At 50.8% G+C, this 16,884-nt stretch overlaps 1 protein-coding gene across 1 annotated transcript in view; it reads right to left on the minus strand.

Moving 5' to 3' along the window:
• Window positions 1–1,127: 1,127 nt before the first annotated feature.
• LOC135574375 (ALK and LTK ligand 2b-like) overlaps window positions 1,128–16,884 on the minus strand; it is a 20,901-nt gene continuing 5,144 nt past the window's right edge. Inside the window, exons 2-6 of the mRNA XM_065025894.1 lie at window positions 13,237–13,557; window positions 12,236–12,289; window positions 11,442–11,522; window positions 3,710–3,825; window positions 1,128–2,776 (exon numbers count right to left, since the gene is read on the minus strand). Coding sequence (XP_064881966.1) covers window positions 3,761–3,825; window positions 11,442–11,522; window positions 12,236–12,289; window positions 13,237–13,501 — 465 coding nt within the window. The 5' untranslated portion in view covers window positions 13,502–13,557 and the 3' untranslated portion in view covers window positions 1,128–2,776; window positions 3,710–3,760. The remainder of the gene's footprint in view (window positions 2,777–3,709; window positions 3,826–11,441; window positions 11,523–12,235; window positions 12,290–13,236; window positions 13,558–16,884) is intronic.

Genomic DNA, 16,884 nt, shown 5'->3' on the forward strand with positions numbered 1-16,884 from the left:
CCGTTAGCATGGACGGGACACCGATCCCAAAGAAGTTTTAATTTAAATGCATTCCAGGTGACTACCTCATGAAGCAGTCAACAAGTGCTCAGCATATGTGGGAACTCCTCCTAGACTGTTGGAAAAGTATTCCAGGTGGTTGAGACAATGCCAGCAAAGCTGTCATCATGGCAAAGGGTGGCTACGTTGAAGTATCTCAAATCTAAAATATATTTTAATTTGTTTAACACTTTTTTTGTTGCTACTACATGATTCCATATGTGTTATTTCATAGTTCTGATGTCTTCACTATTATTGTTCAATGTAGAAAATAGCAAAAAACATTAAGAAAAACACTTGAATGAGTTGGTGTGTCCAAACTTTTGACTGGCACTGTATATATACACTTCATATATATTTAGTATTTACAATATTTACATAGTACACACTAGAAGGTAACTATACACACAATGTGCAAAAAAAATACAATTTGTTGAATATATAAATATATATGTATATATATGACGTGACACATTCATGTTTACACAGTTGGATTCTCCATCAAGGTGTGAGCTGTGGTGGCCATAATCGTTCGCTTCTTTAGGTTTATTTCAGAGACTAAGATGCAAACTGACATGAGTCCCAAACTACACCCTATTCTCCAGCAAGTGATCTACTTTGCACCAGAGCCTCATGCAGTAGGTTTAGCCTGTAGTACACCGTGTAGGTTTAGCCAGTAGTACACTGTGTAGGTTTAGCCAGTAGTACACTGTGTAGGTTTAGCCTGTAGTACACTGTGTAGGTTTAGCCTGTAGTACACTGTAGGTTTAGCCTGTAGTTGTGTACTGTGTGTAGGTTTAGCCAGTAGTACACTGTGTAGGTTTAGCCAGTAGTACACTGTGTAGGTTTAGCCAGTAGTACACTGTGTAGGTTTAGCCAGTAGTACACTGTGTAGGTTTAGCCAGTAGTAGACTGTGTAGGTTTAGCCAGTAGTACACTGTGTAGGTTTAGCCTGTAGTACACTGTGTAGGTTTAGCCAGTAGTACACTGTGTAGGTTTAGCCAGTAGTACACTGTGTAGGTTTAGCCTGTAGTACACTGTGTAGGTTTAGCCAGTAGTACACTGTGTAGGTTTAGCCAGTAGTTTAGCCAGTAGTACACTGTGTAGGTTTAGCCAGTAGTACACTGTGTAGGTTTAGCCAGTAGTACACTGTGTAGGTTTAGCCAGAAGTACACTGTGTAGGTTTAGCCAGTAGTACACTGTGTAGGTTTAGCCAGAAGTACACTGTGTAGGTTTAGCCAGTAGTACACTGTGTAGGTTTAGCCAGTAGTACACTGTGTAGGTTTAGCCAGAAGTACACTGTGTAGGTTTAGCCAGTAGTACACTGTGTAGGTTTAGCCAGTAGTACACTGTGTAGGTTTAGCCAGAAGTACACTGTGTAGGTTTAGCCAGTAGTACACTGTGTAGGTTTAGCCAGAAGTACACTGTGTAGGTTTAGCCAGTAGTACACTGTGTAGGTTTAGCCTGTAGTACACTGTGTAGGTTTAGCCAGTAGTACACTGTGTAGGTTTAGCCAGTAGTACACTGTATAGGTTTAGCCAGTAGTAGAGAATAGTCAGTGAATTCAGATTGGTCCTCGTTGGGGTTGAAAAATTCCTGTAACTGATTGGATGAATCGCAGATTTCCTGCTTGATTCCAGCAATCTTCCAAACAGGATTTCTGGAAAACGAAGGGAATTTGAGGAAAATTACCAGAATTTAGCAACACTAGTCTTCATGCAGTGTCCATAATGTCCAAAATGTCAGAGTTGACATTCTGCAGTAGGGCAGAGTATACCTGCTGAGGTAGCATGAGAGTCCTGTTGCAGACCACCAGGCTACCAGTCAGTCATTCCATCAGGGTTTAGATTATCACCAGGCTACCAGTCAGTCATTCCATCAGGGTTTAGATTATCACCAGGCTACCAGTCAGTCATTCCATCAGGGTTTAGATTATCACCAGGCTACCAGTCAGTCATTCCATCAGGGTTTAGATTATCACCAGGCGATCAATCAGTCATTCCATCAGGGTTTAGATTATCACCAGGCGATCAATCAGTCATTCCATCAGGGTTTAGATTATCACCAGGCGATCAATCAGTCATTCCATCAGGGTTTAGATTATCACCAGGCGATCAATCAGTCATTCCATCAGGGTTTAGATTATCACCAGGCGATCAATCAGTCATTCCATCAGGGTTTAGATTATCACCAGGCGATCAATCAGTCATTCCATCAGGGTTTAGATTATCACCAGGCGATCAATCAGTCATTTCATTGGGGATTAGATTAGTTCACTTTTGTGGAATGTAGCTGAAGAGAAGATCAAGACTACTGTCTATATTTCAGTCTGAAGCCACTGCCCACAACACACAACCACCGCAGCTCAGAGGCCACCGTCCAATCTCCAACCGTAATCCAAAAGCAAAATGATTAAAAACTCAAATTAAAACGTGAAGGCATGTCGATGACCACTGAAGCAGTCCCAGAGAGTGGCATGTTGTACGAAAAATATAATCCAAGTGTCGTAAACTAGTATCCAAACTAGTATCCACGTGTTGTGTCGTCATGGTTTTTGGCAGTAGAACTATGAGGATGTATTTTCTTCAGTCCAACAAGTCTCTTCATTTGCACCATTTAGAATGTAGAGTCGAGTATTGTGTGAGCTCTCTGCAAACAGTGGCAGTCTGTGGTGCGAACGTAACCAACAATCTCAATTCCCCGTTGCTTTTCAAGGCACTTCTCTCTTTCATGGGCTCTGTGTAGAGAGAGAAAGAGAGAGAAAGAGAGAGAGAGAGAGAGAGAGAGAGAGAGAGAGAGAGAGAGAGAGAGAGAGAGAGAGAGATTTAGTGAACTTTGTACTTGGCTGCATGTTGAATTCCTTCCCAGATAAGGTGGTCTGAGAGTGGTATTAATAACACATAGAGACATGACAGACTAATGATATATCTGAGAGAGAGAGAGAGAGAGAGAGAGAGAGAGAGAGAGAGAGAAAGTGTAGAGTCAGAGAGAGAAGTTCCGTTTCACATTAGTCATATCTACAATAGACAAACACATCATTCTGTTTTATCCACCTTAATGACTTTCTGATATTCTCCTGATAATTAGGACAACATTAAATCAACTGCTGCAGTCTGACACTGGAATTTAAAGACCTACAAATTGTTATTAAATTCCACCACTGAATTATACTGCTATAGAGCCCAGCCCCGCAGGGGGACACACATGCTGATTTATCTGCTAGAAAGATACTCATTATAAACTCTCTACCCTTCTAAAACTGGTAGAGAGAGAGGGGAAGAGGGAAGAGAGAGGGAAGGAGGGAGAGGGGGAAGAGGTAGAGAGAGAGGTAAGAGGCAGAGAGAGGGGGAGAGAGAATGAAGAGGGAGAGGGAAGGAAGGAGAGAGGGGGGAAGAGGTAGAGAGAGAGGGAAAGAAGGAGGGAGAGAGGGGGAAGAGGTAGAGAGAGAGGGAAGGAAGAGGTAGAGAGAGAGGGAAGGAAGAGGTAGAGAGAGGGAAGAGGGAGAGTGAGATGAGAGAGAGAGAGAGAGAGGAAGAGGGAGACAGGAAGAGGGAAGGAGGGAGAGAGAGAGAGAGAGAGGGGGGGGTAAGAGGGAGACAGAAAGAGGGAAGGAGGGAGAGAGAGAGAGAGAAACAGAGAGAGGAATGCAGATGATCTTCCATAGTCTTACCAGGGTATTCTACCTCTCTGTACACCTCTGACTGCCTGCCAGTCTGGTATTCTACCTCTCTGTACACCTCTGACTGCCTGCCAGTCTGGTGAGAAGACGGGCACATCTCTTATAGTCTGAAAAACAACAACAGGTCAGTCTACAAACAACAACAGCAATGTTTTGAATAACTGACAAAATGCCGGAATGCATCGTTGTTATCATTTAGAATAATAACGATTAACAATAATGACTGTATAAAATAAATAATAAAATACTGAGTTATATTGTGTGATCCCAAAAAAATGTGAAAATAACTAATACAGAGAATATGTTTAACAAGTAATACTTATTTTTATTGAAAGATAAAGGGGTAAAAAGTATTGACAATCCTGTTTTCAATATCTCACCCAGCGAGGACAACGCCACTGAGCTTTTATCTAAATTGTTTTAGGAGTTAGAGAAAGCGCATCGGGAGAGATCTCAGACCCCGTACAGAATCGGACTGCAAAGCACAGGTTGTCAATGGGTTTGAAGTCCAGAGACATTGTAAAATGTTGATTTTGTGGCCAATTTCCATTAGAACGATAAGAGAAATTCATAAAATTCCATGTGAATTCACAACGCAGATGTGTTGCTGCCAGCAACGGTTTGGGTCTCAGGGTGCGTCCCTTTTCAGATGGTTAACCATTGTACCTGTAACGTTACCGTGCCTCGATTCCACCTCGAAAAGGTTGCATTTCCTTCCCATTTAACCTCTCAAAGTCATTCAGGACTTCGCTGCTGTCGCTTGCCTTTCTCTGCCACATTTACAACTGTTAACGACGTAGAGGTGGAGAGTCGACTGAGTGTCAAGAATCAGTATTTTCTGAGACGGAAGAGACAGATTAGTTGCCGTACTTCCGAGAACACAAACACATCTTTCATAGCGAGCTAGAGAGAGAGAGGGGAGGGACACGGTATAGGTAGGTCAGCCACCAGGCACTAGGCCCATCTATAGGCAATCAATAGCTGTATCTCGCACTGGAATGCCAGCGCGAGGCAGAGAGAAGAGGGAGAGAGAGGAAGGGGCAGGCAGGGCAGCTTTGGCAATGTTAACATGTGTTTCCCATGCCAATTGCCCTTGAATTGAGAGGAGGGGGTAGGCAGGCCAGCACGAGGGAGAGAGAGGAGGGGGTAGGCAGGCCAGCACGAGGGAGAGAGAGGAGGGGGTAGGCAGGCCAGCGTGAGGGAGAGAGAGAGGAGGGGTAGGCAGGCCAGCATTAGGGAGAGAGAGGAGGGGTAGGAAGGCCAGCGTGAGGGAGAGAGAGGAGGGGCCAGGCAGGCCAGCGTGGGGGAGAGAGAGAGAGGGGGTAGGCAGGCCAGCGTGAGGGAGAGAGAGGGAGGGGCAGGCAGGCCAGCACGAGGGAGAGAGAGGAGGGGGTAGGCAGGCCAGCATGGGGGAGAGAGAGGAGGGGGTAGGCAGGCCAGCGTGAGGGAGTGGAGGGGGCAGGCAGGTCAGCGTGAGGGAGAGGAGGGGGTAGGCAGGCCAGCGTGAGGGAGAGAGGAGGGGGGGTAGGCAGGCCAGCGTGAGGGAGAGGAAGGGGGAATAGGCAGGCCAGCGTGAGGGAGAGAGAGGAGGGAATAGGCAGGCCAGCGTGAGGGAGAGAGAGGAGTGGGTAGGCAGGCCAGCGTGAGGGAGAGAGAGGAGGGGGGTAGGCAGGCCAGCGTGAGGGAGTGGAGGGGGCAGGCAGGTCAGCGTGAGGGAGAGGAGAGGCAGGCAGGCCAGCGTGAGGGAGTGGAGGGGCAGGCAGGCCAGCGTGAGGGAGAGGAAGGGGTAGGCAGGCCAGCATGAGGGAGAGAGGGAGGGAATAGGCAGGCCAGCGTGAGGGAGAGAGAGGAGTGGGTAGGCAGGCCAGCGTGTGAGAGAGAGAGGAGGGAGTAGGCAGGCCAGCGTGAGGGAGAGAGAGAGAGAGGAGTAGGCAGGCCAGCACGAGGGAGAGAGAGGAGGGGGTAGGCAGGCCAACGTGAGGGAGAGAGGGGAGGGGTAGGCAGGCCAGCGTGAGGCCAGCGAGAGGAAAGAGAGGAGGGAGGTAGGCAGGCCAGTGTGAGAGAGAGGGGAGGGAGTAGGCAGGCCAGAGAGTCAGGGGAGGGGGAGGAGGCCAGGGAGTAGGCAGGCCAGAGAGGGAGAGAGAGGAGGGAGGGAGGCCAGGCCAGGGAGAGAGGAGGGAGGGGGTAGGGAGAGAGGGAGGGAGGGAGTATGCAGGCCAGCACGAGGGAGAGAGAGAGAGGGGTAGGCAGGCCAGCACGAGGGAGAGAGGAGGGGGCAGGCAGGCCAGCGTGAGGGAGAAAGAGGGGGAGAGAGAGGAGAGAGTAGGCAGGCCAGCGTGAGAGAAAGAGAGAGGAGGGAGTAACAGGCCAGCAGAGGGAGAGAGAGGAGGGGTAGAGCAGGCCAGCACGAGGGAGAAAGAGGAGGGGGCAGGCAGGCCAGCGTGAGGGAGAGAGAGGGAGGGGGCAGGCAGGCAGGCCAGCGTGAGGGAAAGAGGAGGGAGAGAGAGGAGGGGTCAGGCAGGCCAGCGTGAGGGAGAAAGAGGAGGGAGAGAGGGGAGGGGGCAGGCAGGCCAGCGTGAAGGAGAGAGAGGAGGGAGACCAGAGAGGGGGTCAGGCAGGACAGCGTGAGGGAACAGAGGAGGGAGAGAGAGGGTGGGGGCAGGCAGGCAGAAAGAACAGAGTGAAGACACCTGCAAGAGAGGGAAATACTGTCCCTGGATGACAAGTACAACATGAATTAAACCATGACAGAGGAACACCAGAGAGGAACACTTCAAGAGAGTCAACACTTTGGACAACACTATAGAGTTCTATGAGGGAATACAGTATAATTGATATTTAGATGGTTCTTCATATGTCTGGGTAGGTAGACAAAAAAAAAAACATTTTTAAAGGTTAATTTTAAGTGGCAAAACTATAAAGTTCTCTCTCCATAAACACATTTGAACGCTATATGTTTCTTATCTGCTATCCAATCACAAGCCTGAACAAATACAGACAGACCAATCAGAACACATCTTTACCATCTCCCTCTAAGTATGAGGGAGAGGAGGGGCAGGCAGGCCAGCGTGAGGGAGAGAGGAGGGAGAGAGAGGAGGGGGTAGGCAGGCCAGCGTGAGGGAGAGAGAGGAGGGGGCAGGCAAGCCAGCGTGAGGGAGAGAGAGGAGGGAGAGAGAGAAGGGGGTAGGCAGGCCAGCGTGAGAGAGAGGAGGGGCAGGCAGGCCAGGAGGGAGAGGCAGGCCAGCGTGAGGGAGAGAGAGGAGGGGCAGGCAGGCCAGCGTGAGGGAGAGAGAGGGGGGTAGGCAACCAGCGTGAGGGAGAGAGGAGGGGGGTAGGCAAGCCAGCGTGAGGGAGAGAGAGGCAGGGAGAGAGAGAGGGAGGGGGTAGGCAGGCCAGCGTGGGAAAGGCACCAGCGTGAGGAGAGGGGGCAGGCAGGCCAGAGAGGGAGAGAGAGAGGAGGGAGTAGGCAGGCCAGCGTGAGGGAGAGAGGGAGGGGGCAGGCCAGTGTGAGGGAGAGAGAGGAGGGAGTAGGCAGGCCAGCGTGAGGGAGAGAGAGGAGGGGTAGGCAGGCCAGCGTGAGGGAGAGAGAGGAGGGAGTAGGCAGGCCAGCACGAGGGAGAGAGGGAGGGGTAGGCAGGCCAGCGTGAGGGAGAGAGGAGGAGGGAGTATGCAGGCCAGCAGAGGGAAGAGAGGAGGGGAGAGTCAGGCCAGCACCAGAGAGTCAAGGAGGGGCCAGGCAGGCCAGCGTGAGGGAGAGAGGAGGGACAGAGGGAGAGAGGCAGGCCAGCTTTACCAGAGAGAGAGAGAGGAGGGAGTAGGCAGGCCAGCACGAGGGAGAGAGGGAGGGGTAGGCAGGCCAGCAGAGGGAGAAACAGGAGGGGGGCAGAGAGGCCAGCGTGAGGGAGAAAGAGGAGGGAGAGAGACAGGCAGGCCAGCGTGAGGGAGAAAGAGGAGGGAGAGAGAGAGGGGGCAGGCAGGCCAGCGTGAGAGAAGAGGGAGAGAGGGGAGGGGGCAGGCAGGCCAGCGTGACTACCAGAGAGGGAACACTTACCAGAGAGGGAACACTTACCAGAGAGTCAACAGCGTGAGGGAGAAGAGGAGGAAGAGGGACCAGAGGCAGAAAGAACTGTAAAGAGAAGACACCTGCAAAGGGGTGAAATACTGTCCCTGGATGACAAGTACAGCTACATGAATTAAACCATGACAGAGTGGTGGGGGTGTTCGTTTCCTTTGGACTATAAGGTTCTATGTGAATACAGTATAATTGATATTTAGATGGTTCTTCATGTCTGGGTAGGTAGACAAAAAAAAACATTTTAAAGGTTAATTTTAAGTGGCAAAACTATAAAGTTCTCTCTCCATAAACACATTTGAACGCTATATGTTTCTTATCTGCTATCCAATCACAAGCCTGAACAAATACAGACAGACCAATCAGAACACATCTTTACCATCTCCCTCTAAGTATGAGGGAGAGGAGGGGCAACAGGCCAGCGTGAGGGAGAGAGGGGAGAGAGAGAGGAGGGGGTAGGCAGGCCAGCGTGAGGGAGAGAGGGAACAGGCAAGCCAGCGAGGGAACAGAGGAGGGAGAGAGGGAAGGCAGGCCAGCGTGAGAGGGAGAGAGAGAGAGAGCGTGAGGGAGGCAGGCAGGCCAGCGTGAGGGAGAGAGAGGGAGGGGGTAGGCAGGCCAGCGTGAGGGAGAGAGGGAGGGAGGGGCAGGCAGGCAGCGTGAGGGAGAGAGAGGAGGGGGTAGGCAGGCCAGAGGGAACAGAGGAGGGAGTCAAGCCAGCGTGAGGGGAGAGTCAACAGGGAGACCAGAGAGGGGAAGGCCACGTGAGAGAGAGAGGGAGGGGGCAGGCAGGCCAGCGTGAGGGAGAGAGAAGGGAGAGAGAGAGAGGGGGTAGGAAGGCCAGCGTGAGGGAGACAGAGGGAGGAGAGAGAGGAGGGGGCAGGCAGGTCAGCGTGAGGGAGAGAGAGGAAGAGAGAGAGAGGGGGTAGGAAGGCCAGCGTGAGGGAGACAGAGGAGGGAGAGAGAGGAGGGGGCAGGAGGCCAGCGTGAGGGAGACAGAGGAGAGAGAGAGGAGGGGGCAGGCAGGCCAGCGTGAGGGAGAGAGAGGAGGGAGAGAGAGAGAGAGGGGGTAGGAAGGCCAGCGTGAGGGAGACAGAGGAGGAGAGAGAGGAGGGGGCAGAGCAGGCCAGCGTGACCAGAGAGAGAGGAGGGGGTAGGCAGGCCAGCGTGAGAGAGAGAGGAGGGGGGTAGGCAGGCCAGCGTGAGGGAGAGACTTTAGGCAGGCCAGCGTGAGGGAAGAGGAGAGGAGGGGGTCAGGCCAGCGTGAGGGAGAGAGTCAGGCCAGCGTGAGGGAGAGAGAGGAGGGGGTAGGCAACAGCGTGAGGGAGAGAGAGGGGGGGGAGTAGGCAGGCCAGCGTGAGGGAGAGAGAGGAGGAGAGAGTCAGGCCAGCGTTAGGGAGAGAGAGAAGGAGGGGGTACCAGGCCAGCGTGAGGGAGAGAGAGGAGGGAGTAGGCAGGCCAGCGTGAGGAGAGAGAGGGAGGGAGTAGGCAGGCCAGCGTGAGGGAGAACAGGGAGGAGAGGCAGGCCACTTTAGAGAGAGAGAGGGGTAGGCAGGCCAGCGTGAGGGAGAGAACAGTAGGCAGGCCAGCGTGAGGGAAGAGAGGAGGGGTAGGCAGGCCAGCGTGAGGGAGAGAGAGAGGAGGGGGTAGGCAGGCCAGAGTGAGGGAGAGAGAGGAGGGGTAGGCAGGCCAGCGTGAGGGAGAGAGAGGAGGGGGTAGGCAGGCCAGCGTGAGGGAGAGAGAGGAGGGGGTAGGCAGGCCAGCGTGAGGGAGAGAGAGGAGGGGGTAGGCAGGCCAGCGTGAGGGAGAGAGAGAGGGGGTAAGGCCAGCGTGAGGGAGAGAGAGGAGGGAGTAGGCAGGCCAGCGTGAGGGGAGAGAGAGGAGGGGGTAGGCAGGCCAGCGTGAGGGAGAGGAGGGGGTAGGCAGGCCAGCGTGAGAGGGAGAGAGTCAGGCCACACTTTACCAGGAGGAGCGTGAGAGAGCAGAGAGGGAAGGCCAGCGTGAGGGAGAGAGAGAGGAGGGGTTAGGCCAGCGTGGGAAAACTAGTCTAGCCAGCTATAATGGGATGCAATCAACAACAAAAAACAACACTGTCTGAAATGTTGCAAACAAAGACAAGGGAGGTTTTTCCAATGGCTCGCAAACAAAGACAAGGGAGGTTTTCCAATGGCTCGCAAACAAAGACAAGGGAGGTTTTCCAATGGCTCGCAAACAAAGACAAGGGAGGTTTTCCAATGGCTCGCAAACAAAGACCAGGGAGGTTTTCCAATGGCTCGCAAAAAAAGACAAGGGAGGTTTTCCAATGGCTCGCAAACAAAGACCAGGGAGGTTTTCCAATGGCTCGCAAACAAAGACAAGGGAGGTTTTCCAATGGCTCGCAAACAAAGACAAGGGAGGTTTTCCAATGGCTCGCAAACAAAGACAAGGGAGGTTTTCCAATGGCTCGCAAACAAAGACAAGGGAGGTTTTCCAATGGCTCGCAAACAAAGACAACTATTAATAGATGGGTAAGAAGAAAAAAAGCAGACATTGAATATCCCTTTGAGCATGGTGAAGTTATTAATTACACTTTGGATGTTGTATCAATACACCCAGTCACTACAAAGATAATCATATTTAAACTTTCACATTATGGGGTATTGTGGGTATGCCTGTGACACAACATCTCAATTGAATCCATTTAAAATTCCGTCTGTAATCCGACAAAATTTAGAAAAAGTCAAAGGGTATGAATAGGTTCTGAAGGCACTGTAAGTGTAATGATTATCATAGAGTCAACACTTTACCAGAGAGTCAACACTTTACCAGAAAGTCAACACTTTACCAGAGAGGGAACACTTTACCAGAGAGGGAACACTTTACCAGAGAGTCAACACTTTAACAGAGAGTCAACACTTTACCAGAGAGTCAAAACTTTACCAGAGAGTCAAAACTTTACCAGAGAGAGAACTCTTTACCAGAGAGTCAACACTTTACCAGAGAGTCAACACTTTACCAGAGTCAACACTTTACCAGAGAGTCAACACTTTACCAGAGAGTCAACACTTTACCAGAGAGGGAACACTTTACCAGAGAGTCAACACTTTACCAGAGAGTCAACACTTTACCAGAGAGAGAACTCTTTACCAGAGAGTCAACACTTTACCAGAGAGGGAACACTTTACCAGAGAGTCAACACTTTACCAGAGTCAACACTTTACCAGAGAGTCAACACTTTACCAGAGAGTCAACACTTTACCAGAGAGTCAACACTTTACCAGAGAGTCAACACTTTACCAGAGAGTCAACACTTTACCAGAGAGGGAACACTTTACCAGTCAACACTTTACCAGAGAGTCAACACTTTACAGGAGAGGGAACACTTTACCAGAGAGGGAACACTTTACCAGAGAGGGAACACTTTACCAGAGAGTCAACACTTTACCAGAGTCAACACTTTACCAGAGAGGGAACACTTTACCAGAGAGTCAACACTTTACCAGAGAGGGAACACTTTACCAGAGAGGGAAAGCCCTCGGCTGCAGATAAACATTACCCTGGCTTAGTTTCCTCTTCCTCCTGTGTGTGTGTGTGTGTGTGTGTGTGTGTGTGTGTGTGTGTGTGTGTGTGTGTGTGTGTGTGTGTGTGTGTGTGTGTGTTAGCATTAATACTCACAGGCAGGGATGGTACAGTCTCTGGTGTTGTGGTATAGTCTATAGAAGTGTTTCCTGCACCTTGGGTTAAAGAATAGAGGACCTGGAACACAGATACAAGGGTTACACTGGGCAACACACACACACACACAGACACACACACAGACACACACACACACACAGACACACACACAGACACACACACACACACACAGACACACACACACACACACACACACAGACACACACACACACAGACACACACACACACACACACACACAGACACACACACACACACACACATACACACACACACACACACACACACACACACACACACACAGACACAGACACACACACACACACACAGACACACACACACAGACACACACACACACACACACACACACACACAGACACACACACACACACGCACACACGCACACACGCACACACACACAGACACACACACACACACAGACACACACACACACACAGACACACACACACACAGACACACATACACACACACACACACACACACACACACACACACACACACACACACACACACACACACACACACACAAACTATCTCAGTCCTGGGCAACTCCAGTCCTCGAGGGGGGACACACACCTGATTTAAACTGATTGCATTTTCTAACAGAAGATCATGATTAATTGAATATTGGAGTCAGGTGTGTTGGCTGGGGTTGGGGGAAAAATGTGACACCAATCAGCCCCCCCTCGAGGACTGGAGTTGCCCAGGCCTGGCACTAACTGTCAGTGACACACAGAAGCGGATAGTGTCTGACCTGTTAGGTGTTTGAGGAACTTTTCTTTTTGTCTCAGGTCTCTGGGGAACACCTCTGGGACGACAGGGAAAACAATCAATTCAGACCACATGCATGGTGGACTGGAGGACAATATGTCCACATCGCCACGTCCACTAGCGTTTCTTTCTTCAGCACGGTGAGCAGCGGAATTAAATGACTCACCTATGATGTGTTCTGTATGGTGAGACTTGTTCACTAATGGTTAAATGACTCACCTTGGTGAGACTTGTTCACTAATGGTTAAATGACTCACCTTGGTGAGACTTGTTCACTAATGGTTAAATGACTCACCTTGGTGAGACTTGTTCACTAATGGTTAAATGACTCACCTACGATGTGTTCTGTATGGTGAGACTTGTTCACTAATGGTTAAATGACTCACCTTGGTGAGACTTGTTCACTAATGGTTAAATGACTCACCTTGGTGAGACTTGTTCACTAATGGTTAAATGACTCACCTACGATGTGTTCTGTATGGTGAGACTTGTTCACTAATGGTTAAATGACTCACCTACGATGTGTTCTGTATGGTGAGACTTGTTCACTAATGGTTAAATGACTCACCTACCATGTGTTCTGTATGGTGAGACTTGTTCACTAATGGTTAAATGACTCACCTACGATGTGTTCTGTATGGTGAGACTTGTTCACTAATGGTTAAATGACTCACCTACGATGTGTTCTGTATGGTGAGACTTGTTCACTAATGGTTAAATGACTCACCTACGATGTGTTCTGTATGGTGAGACTTGTTCACTAATGGTTAAATGACTCACCTACGATGTGTTCTGTATGGTGAGACTTGTTCACTAATGGTTAAATGACTCACCTACGATGTGTTCTGTATGGTGAGACTTGTTCATAATGGTTCACCCTACGATGTGTTCTGTATGGTGAGACTTGTTCACTAATGGTTAAATGACTCACCTACGATGTGTTCTGTATGGTGAGACTTGTTCACTAATGGTTAAATGACTCACCTATGATGTGTTCTCCATGGTGAGACTTGTTCACTTCATTCCCCTCCTTGGTCTCCAAGGTGAACTCCTGTTTTTTGGCGGGGTAACGGACGTGTACCTCGTCTTGTTGCCGAGTCAGACGCACCTTGTCCATGATGAGCTCCAGGAGGTTGTGTCCGTCCGTCCGCGCCCCTTCGCTCACGTCCAGGAAGCTCTGTTTGCAGAAGCCAGCAGTCAGCAGGAGGACCAGCAGCGCCAGTAGGACCGGGATACGCAGGGCGCTCATCGCTCCTACCCCCCGGGGGAGCACGCCTTCCCCTCGCAGAGTCACCTCGCACTACCCTGAAAACACACACACAGACTATTGGTAAGGATCTTCCAAACTGCCTTTCTAAGCACGATTCAACATTCAGCATACAGACAAGCCGTGAACGTCAGTTGACCTCAGATAAGTTTAGAAACAGTCTCCCTCCAGTCATAAGAAAACAGATGATCCACTGTCTCCTCCTGCTCACAAAAACATCACCTCCTTTCCAGTGGTGGATCATGGTATGAATGGGAACCTGTGTCTGATGAAAACCAGCCCGTTATTTAAAGCTATATAGCAGCAGTTAGGGCTGGACGATATGGCCGAAATATCATATCACAATATTTTCTCTGTTTTCTCGTTTGCAACAAGATCTCATGGTTTGACTTTCAGATTACGATGTTTTATTCACTTTCTCCAAATGTCAAAAGTCGAAATAATTATTTATTTTTTCAACCCGTGGTTCAATTTAAGACATGAATTCCAAATGGTTCAGTTAAGAGTCGAGGTTAAGGTTTAACACAAGAAAAAAAGGACTGAAACAGAACATGTGACCCTCAGAGCCGGAGCTTGCGGCTTACACCCATCCACCACCCATCCACACCACCCATCCACACCACCCATCCACACCACCCATCCACACCACCCATCCACACCACCCCATCCACCACTCCCATCCAACCACCCCATCCACACCACCCCATCCACACCACCCCATCCACACCACCCCATCCACCACTCCCATCCAACCACCCCATCCACACCACCCCATCCACACCCACCCATCCACCCACCCCATCCACCACTCCCCATCCAACCACCCCATCCACCCCATCCACCACCCATCCACCCACCCATCCACCACCCATCCACACCACCCATCCACTACCCATCCACCACCCATCCACACCACCCCATCCACAACACCCCATCCACACCACCCATCCACACCACCCATCCACACCACCCATCCACCCACCCCATCCATCCACCACCCCATCCACAACACCCATCCACACCACCCATCCACTACCCATCCACACCACCCATCCACTACCCATCCACACCACCCATCCACACCACCCATCCACCACCACCCATCCACTACCCATCCACACCACCACCCCATCCACACCACCCCATCCACCCACCCATCCACCCACCCCATCCACAACACCCATCCACACCACCCATCCACTACCCATCCACACCACCCATCCACTACCCATCCACACCACCCATCCACACCACCCATCCACTACCCATCCACACCACCCATCCACCACCCATCCACTACCCATCCACACCACCCCATCCACACCACCCATCCACACCACCCATCCACACCACCCATCCACACCACCCCATCCACCACTCCCATCCAACCACCCCATCCACACCACCCCATCCACACCACCCCATCCACACCACCCCATCCACCACTCCCATCCAACCACCCCATCCACACCACCCCATCCACCACCCATCCACACCACCCATCCACCACCACCCCGTCCACCACTCCCATCCAACCACCCCATCCACCACCCCATCCACACCACCCATCCACACCACCCCATCCACCACTCCCATCCAACCACCCCATCCACCACCCCATCCACCACCCATCCACACCACCCATCCACCACCCATCCACACCACCCATCCACTACCCATCCACACCACCCATCCACACCACCCCATCCACAACACCCCATCCACACCACCCATCCACACCACCCATCCACACCACCCATCCACACCACCCCATCCACAACACCCATCCACACCACCCATCCACTACCCATCCACACCACCCATCCACTACCCATCCACACCACCCATCCACACCACCCATCCACTACCCATCCACTACCCATCCACACCACCCCATCCACACCACCCCATCCACACCACCCATCCACACCACCCCATCCACAACACCCATCCACACCACCCATCCACTACCCATCCACACCACCCATCCACTACCCATCCACACCACCCATCCACACCACCCATCCACTACCCATCCACACCACCCATCCACACCACCCATCCACACCACCCATCCACTACCCATCCACTACCCATCCACTACCCATCCACCCCCATCCACACCACCCCATCCACATCCACCCCATCCAACCACCCCATCCACACCACCCCATCCACCACTCCCATCCAACCACCCCATCCACCACCCCATCCACACTACCCATCCACACACCCCATCCACCACTCCCATCCAACCACCCCATCCACACCACCCCATCCACACCACCCCATCCACCACTCCCATCCAACCACCCCATCCACACCACCCCATCCACACCACCCCATCCACCACTCCCATCCACACCACCCCATCCACCACTCCCATCCACCACCCCATCCACCACTCCCATCCAACCACCCCATCCACCACCCCATCCACACCACCCCCATCCACCACCACCATCCACCACCCATCCACACCACCCCCATCCACCACCCACATCCACCCCCCACCCAAGCCTACTTGATGGTAATAGCGCTCACCGTTGCCCCTAGTGGCGGATTTTGAAGGCATCTCCCGACGTCCTCAGGACATGGATGCACGTCCAATGTCTGTGTGAATTTGGTCATATTTTATGTTTCTGAAGGATAAAACTTCGAAACATGTTTTTTGAGAAGTGTATGAACCTAGGATGGAAACAGATAAATACTAAGTGCTTTTAATGGCTTTGTCCATTCTGATGGTTTTATACTCAGCCAAACTAGAACAACAACTTAAAGAGAAGTAGTCCAATTTATATAACTTTTCATTTATTTAGCACTGTAACAAAATAGCATTACAGACAGTATTGTAAAAAATGTCTACCGGTTTGTGGGATCCACACCGGTACACCTTAAAGCTAGAGTCCTTCATTAAAACAATAACAATATTTTCACCCAGCCTCTGTTTTGGTAAAAAAGAAAAAAAAGAACTGAGGGATGGGCCTGGAAAAATGTAACCACTCTCAAATTCCTAGACAGAGCTATGGATGCAAATACTGAGAATCCATGATATCACAATTATAGCATTATTAACCATGTTTTGAGGCAATACAGTGTTATTTTACATTGTTCATGAGGTACTTATAAGTTAGGGTATATATCATGAATTTATAAGTCCAAACGTGGATGTAGCAACTAAGGAATCCAGCTTTAAAACAAGATATATCACCATACAGATACATAGATACTATAGATACACCACCCTTTGATTTGATTTAACAGCAGTGATGGCAAAGGAGGAGACTGCAGTCGTCAACCCTGTCTACCCAGTCAAGCCTCCTCTCTCTCCAGTAGCCCCTGGAAAGAGTCCTTCTAGAACCTAC

This window comes from Oncorhynchus nerka, linkage group LG12 (assembly GCF_034236695.1).
Source record: "Oncorhynchus nerka isolate Pitt River linkage group LG12, Oner_Uvic_2.0, whole genome shotgun sequence".
Classification (NCBI taxonomy): domain Eukaryota; kingdom Metazoa; phylum Chordata; class Actinopteri; order Salmoniformes; family Salmonidae; genus Oncorhynchus; species Oncorhynchus nerka.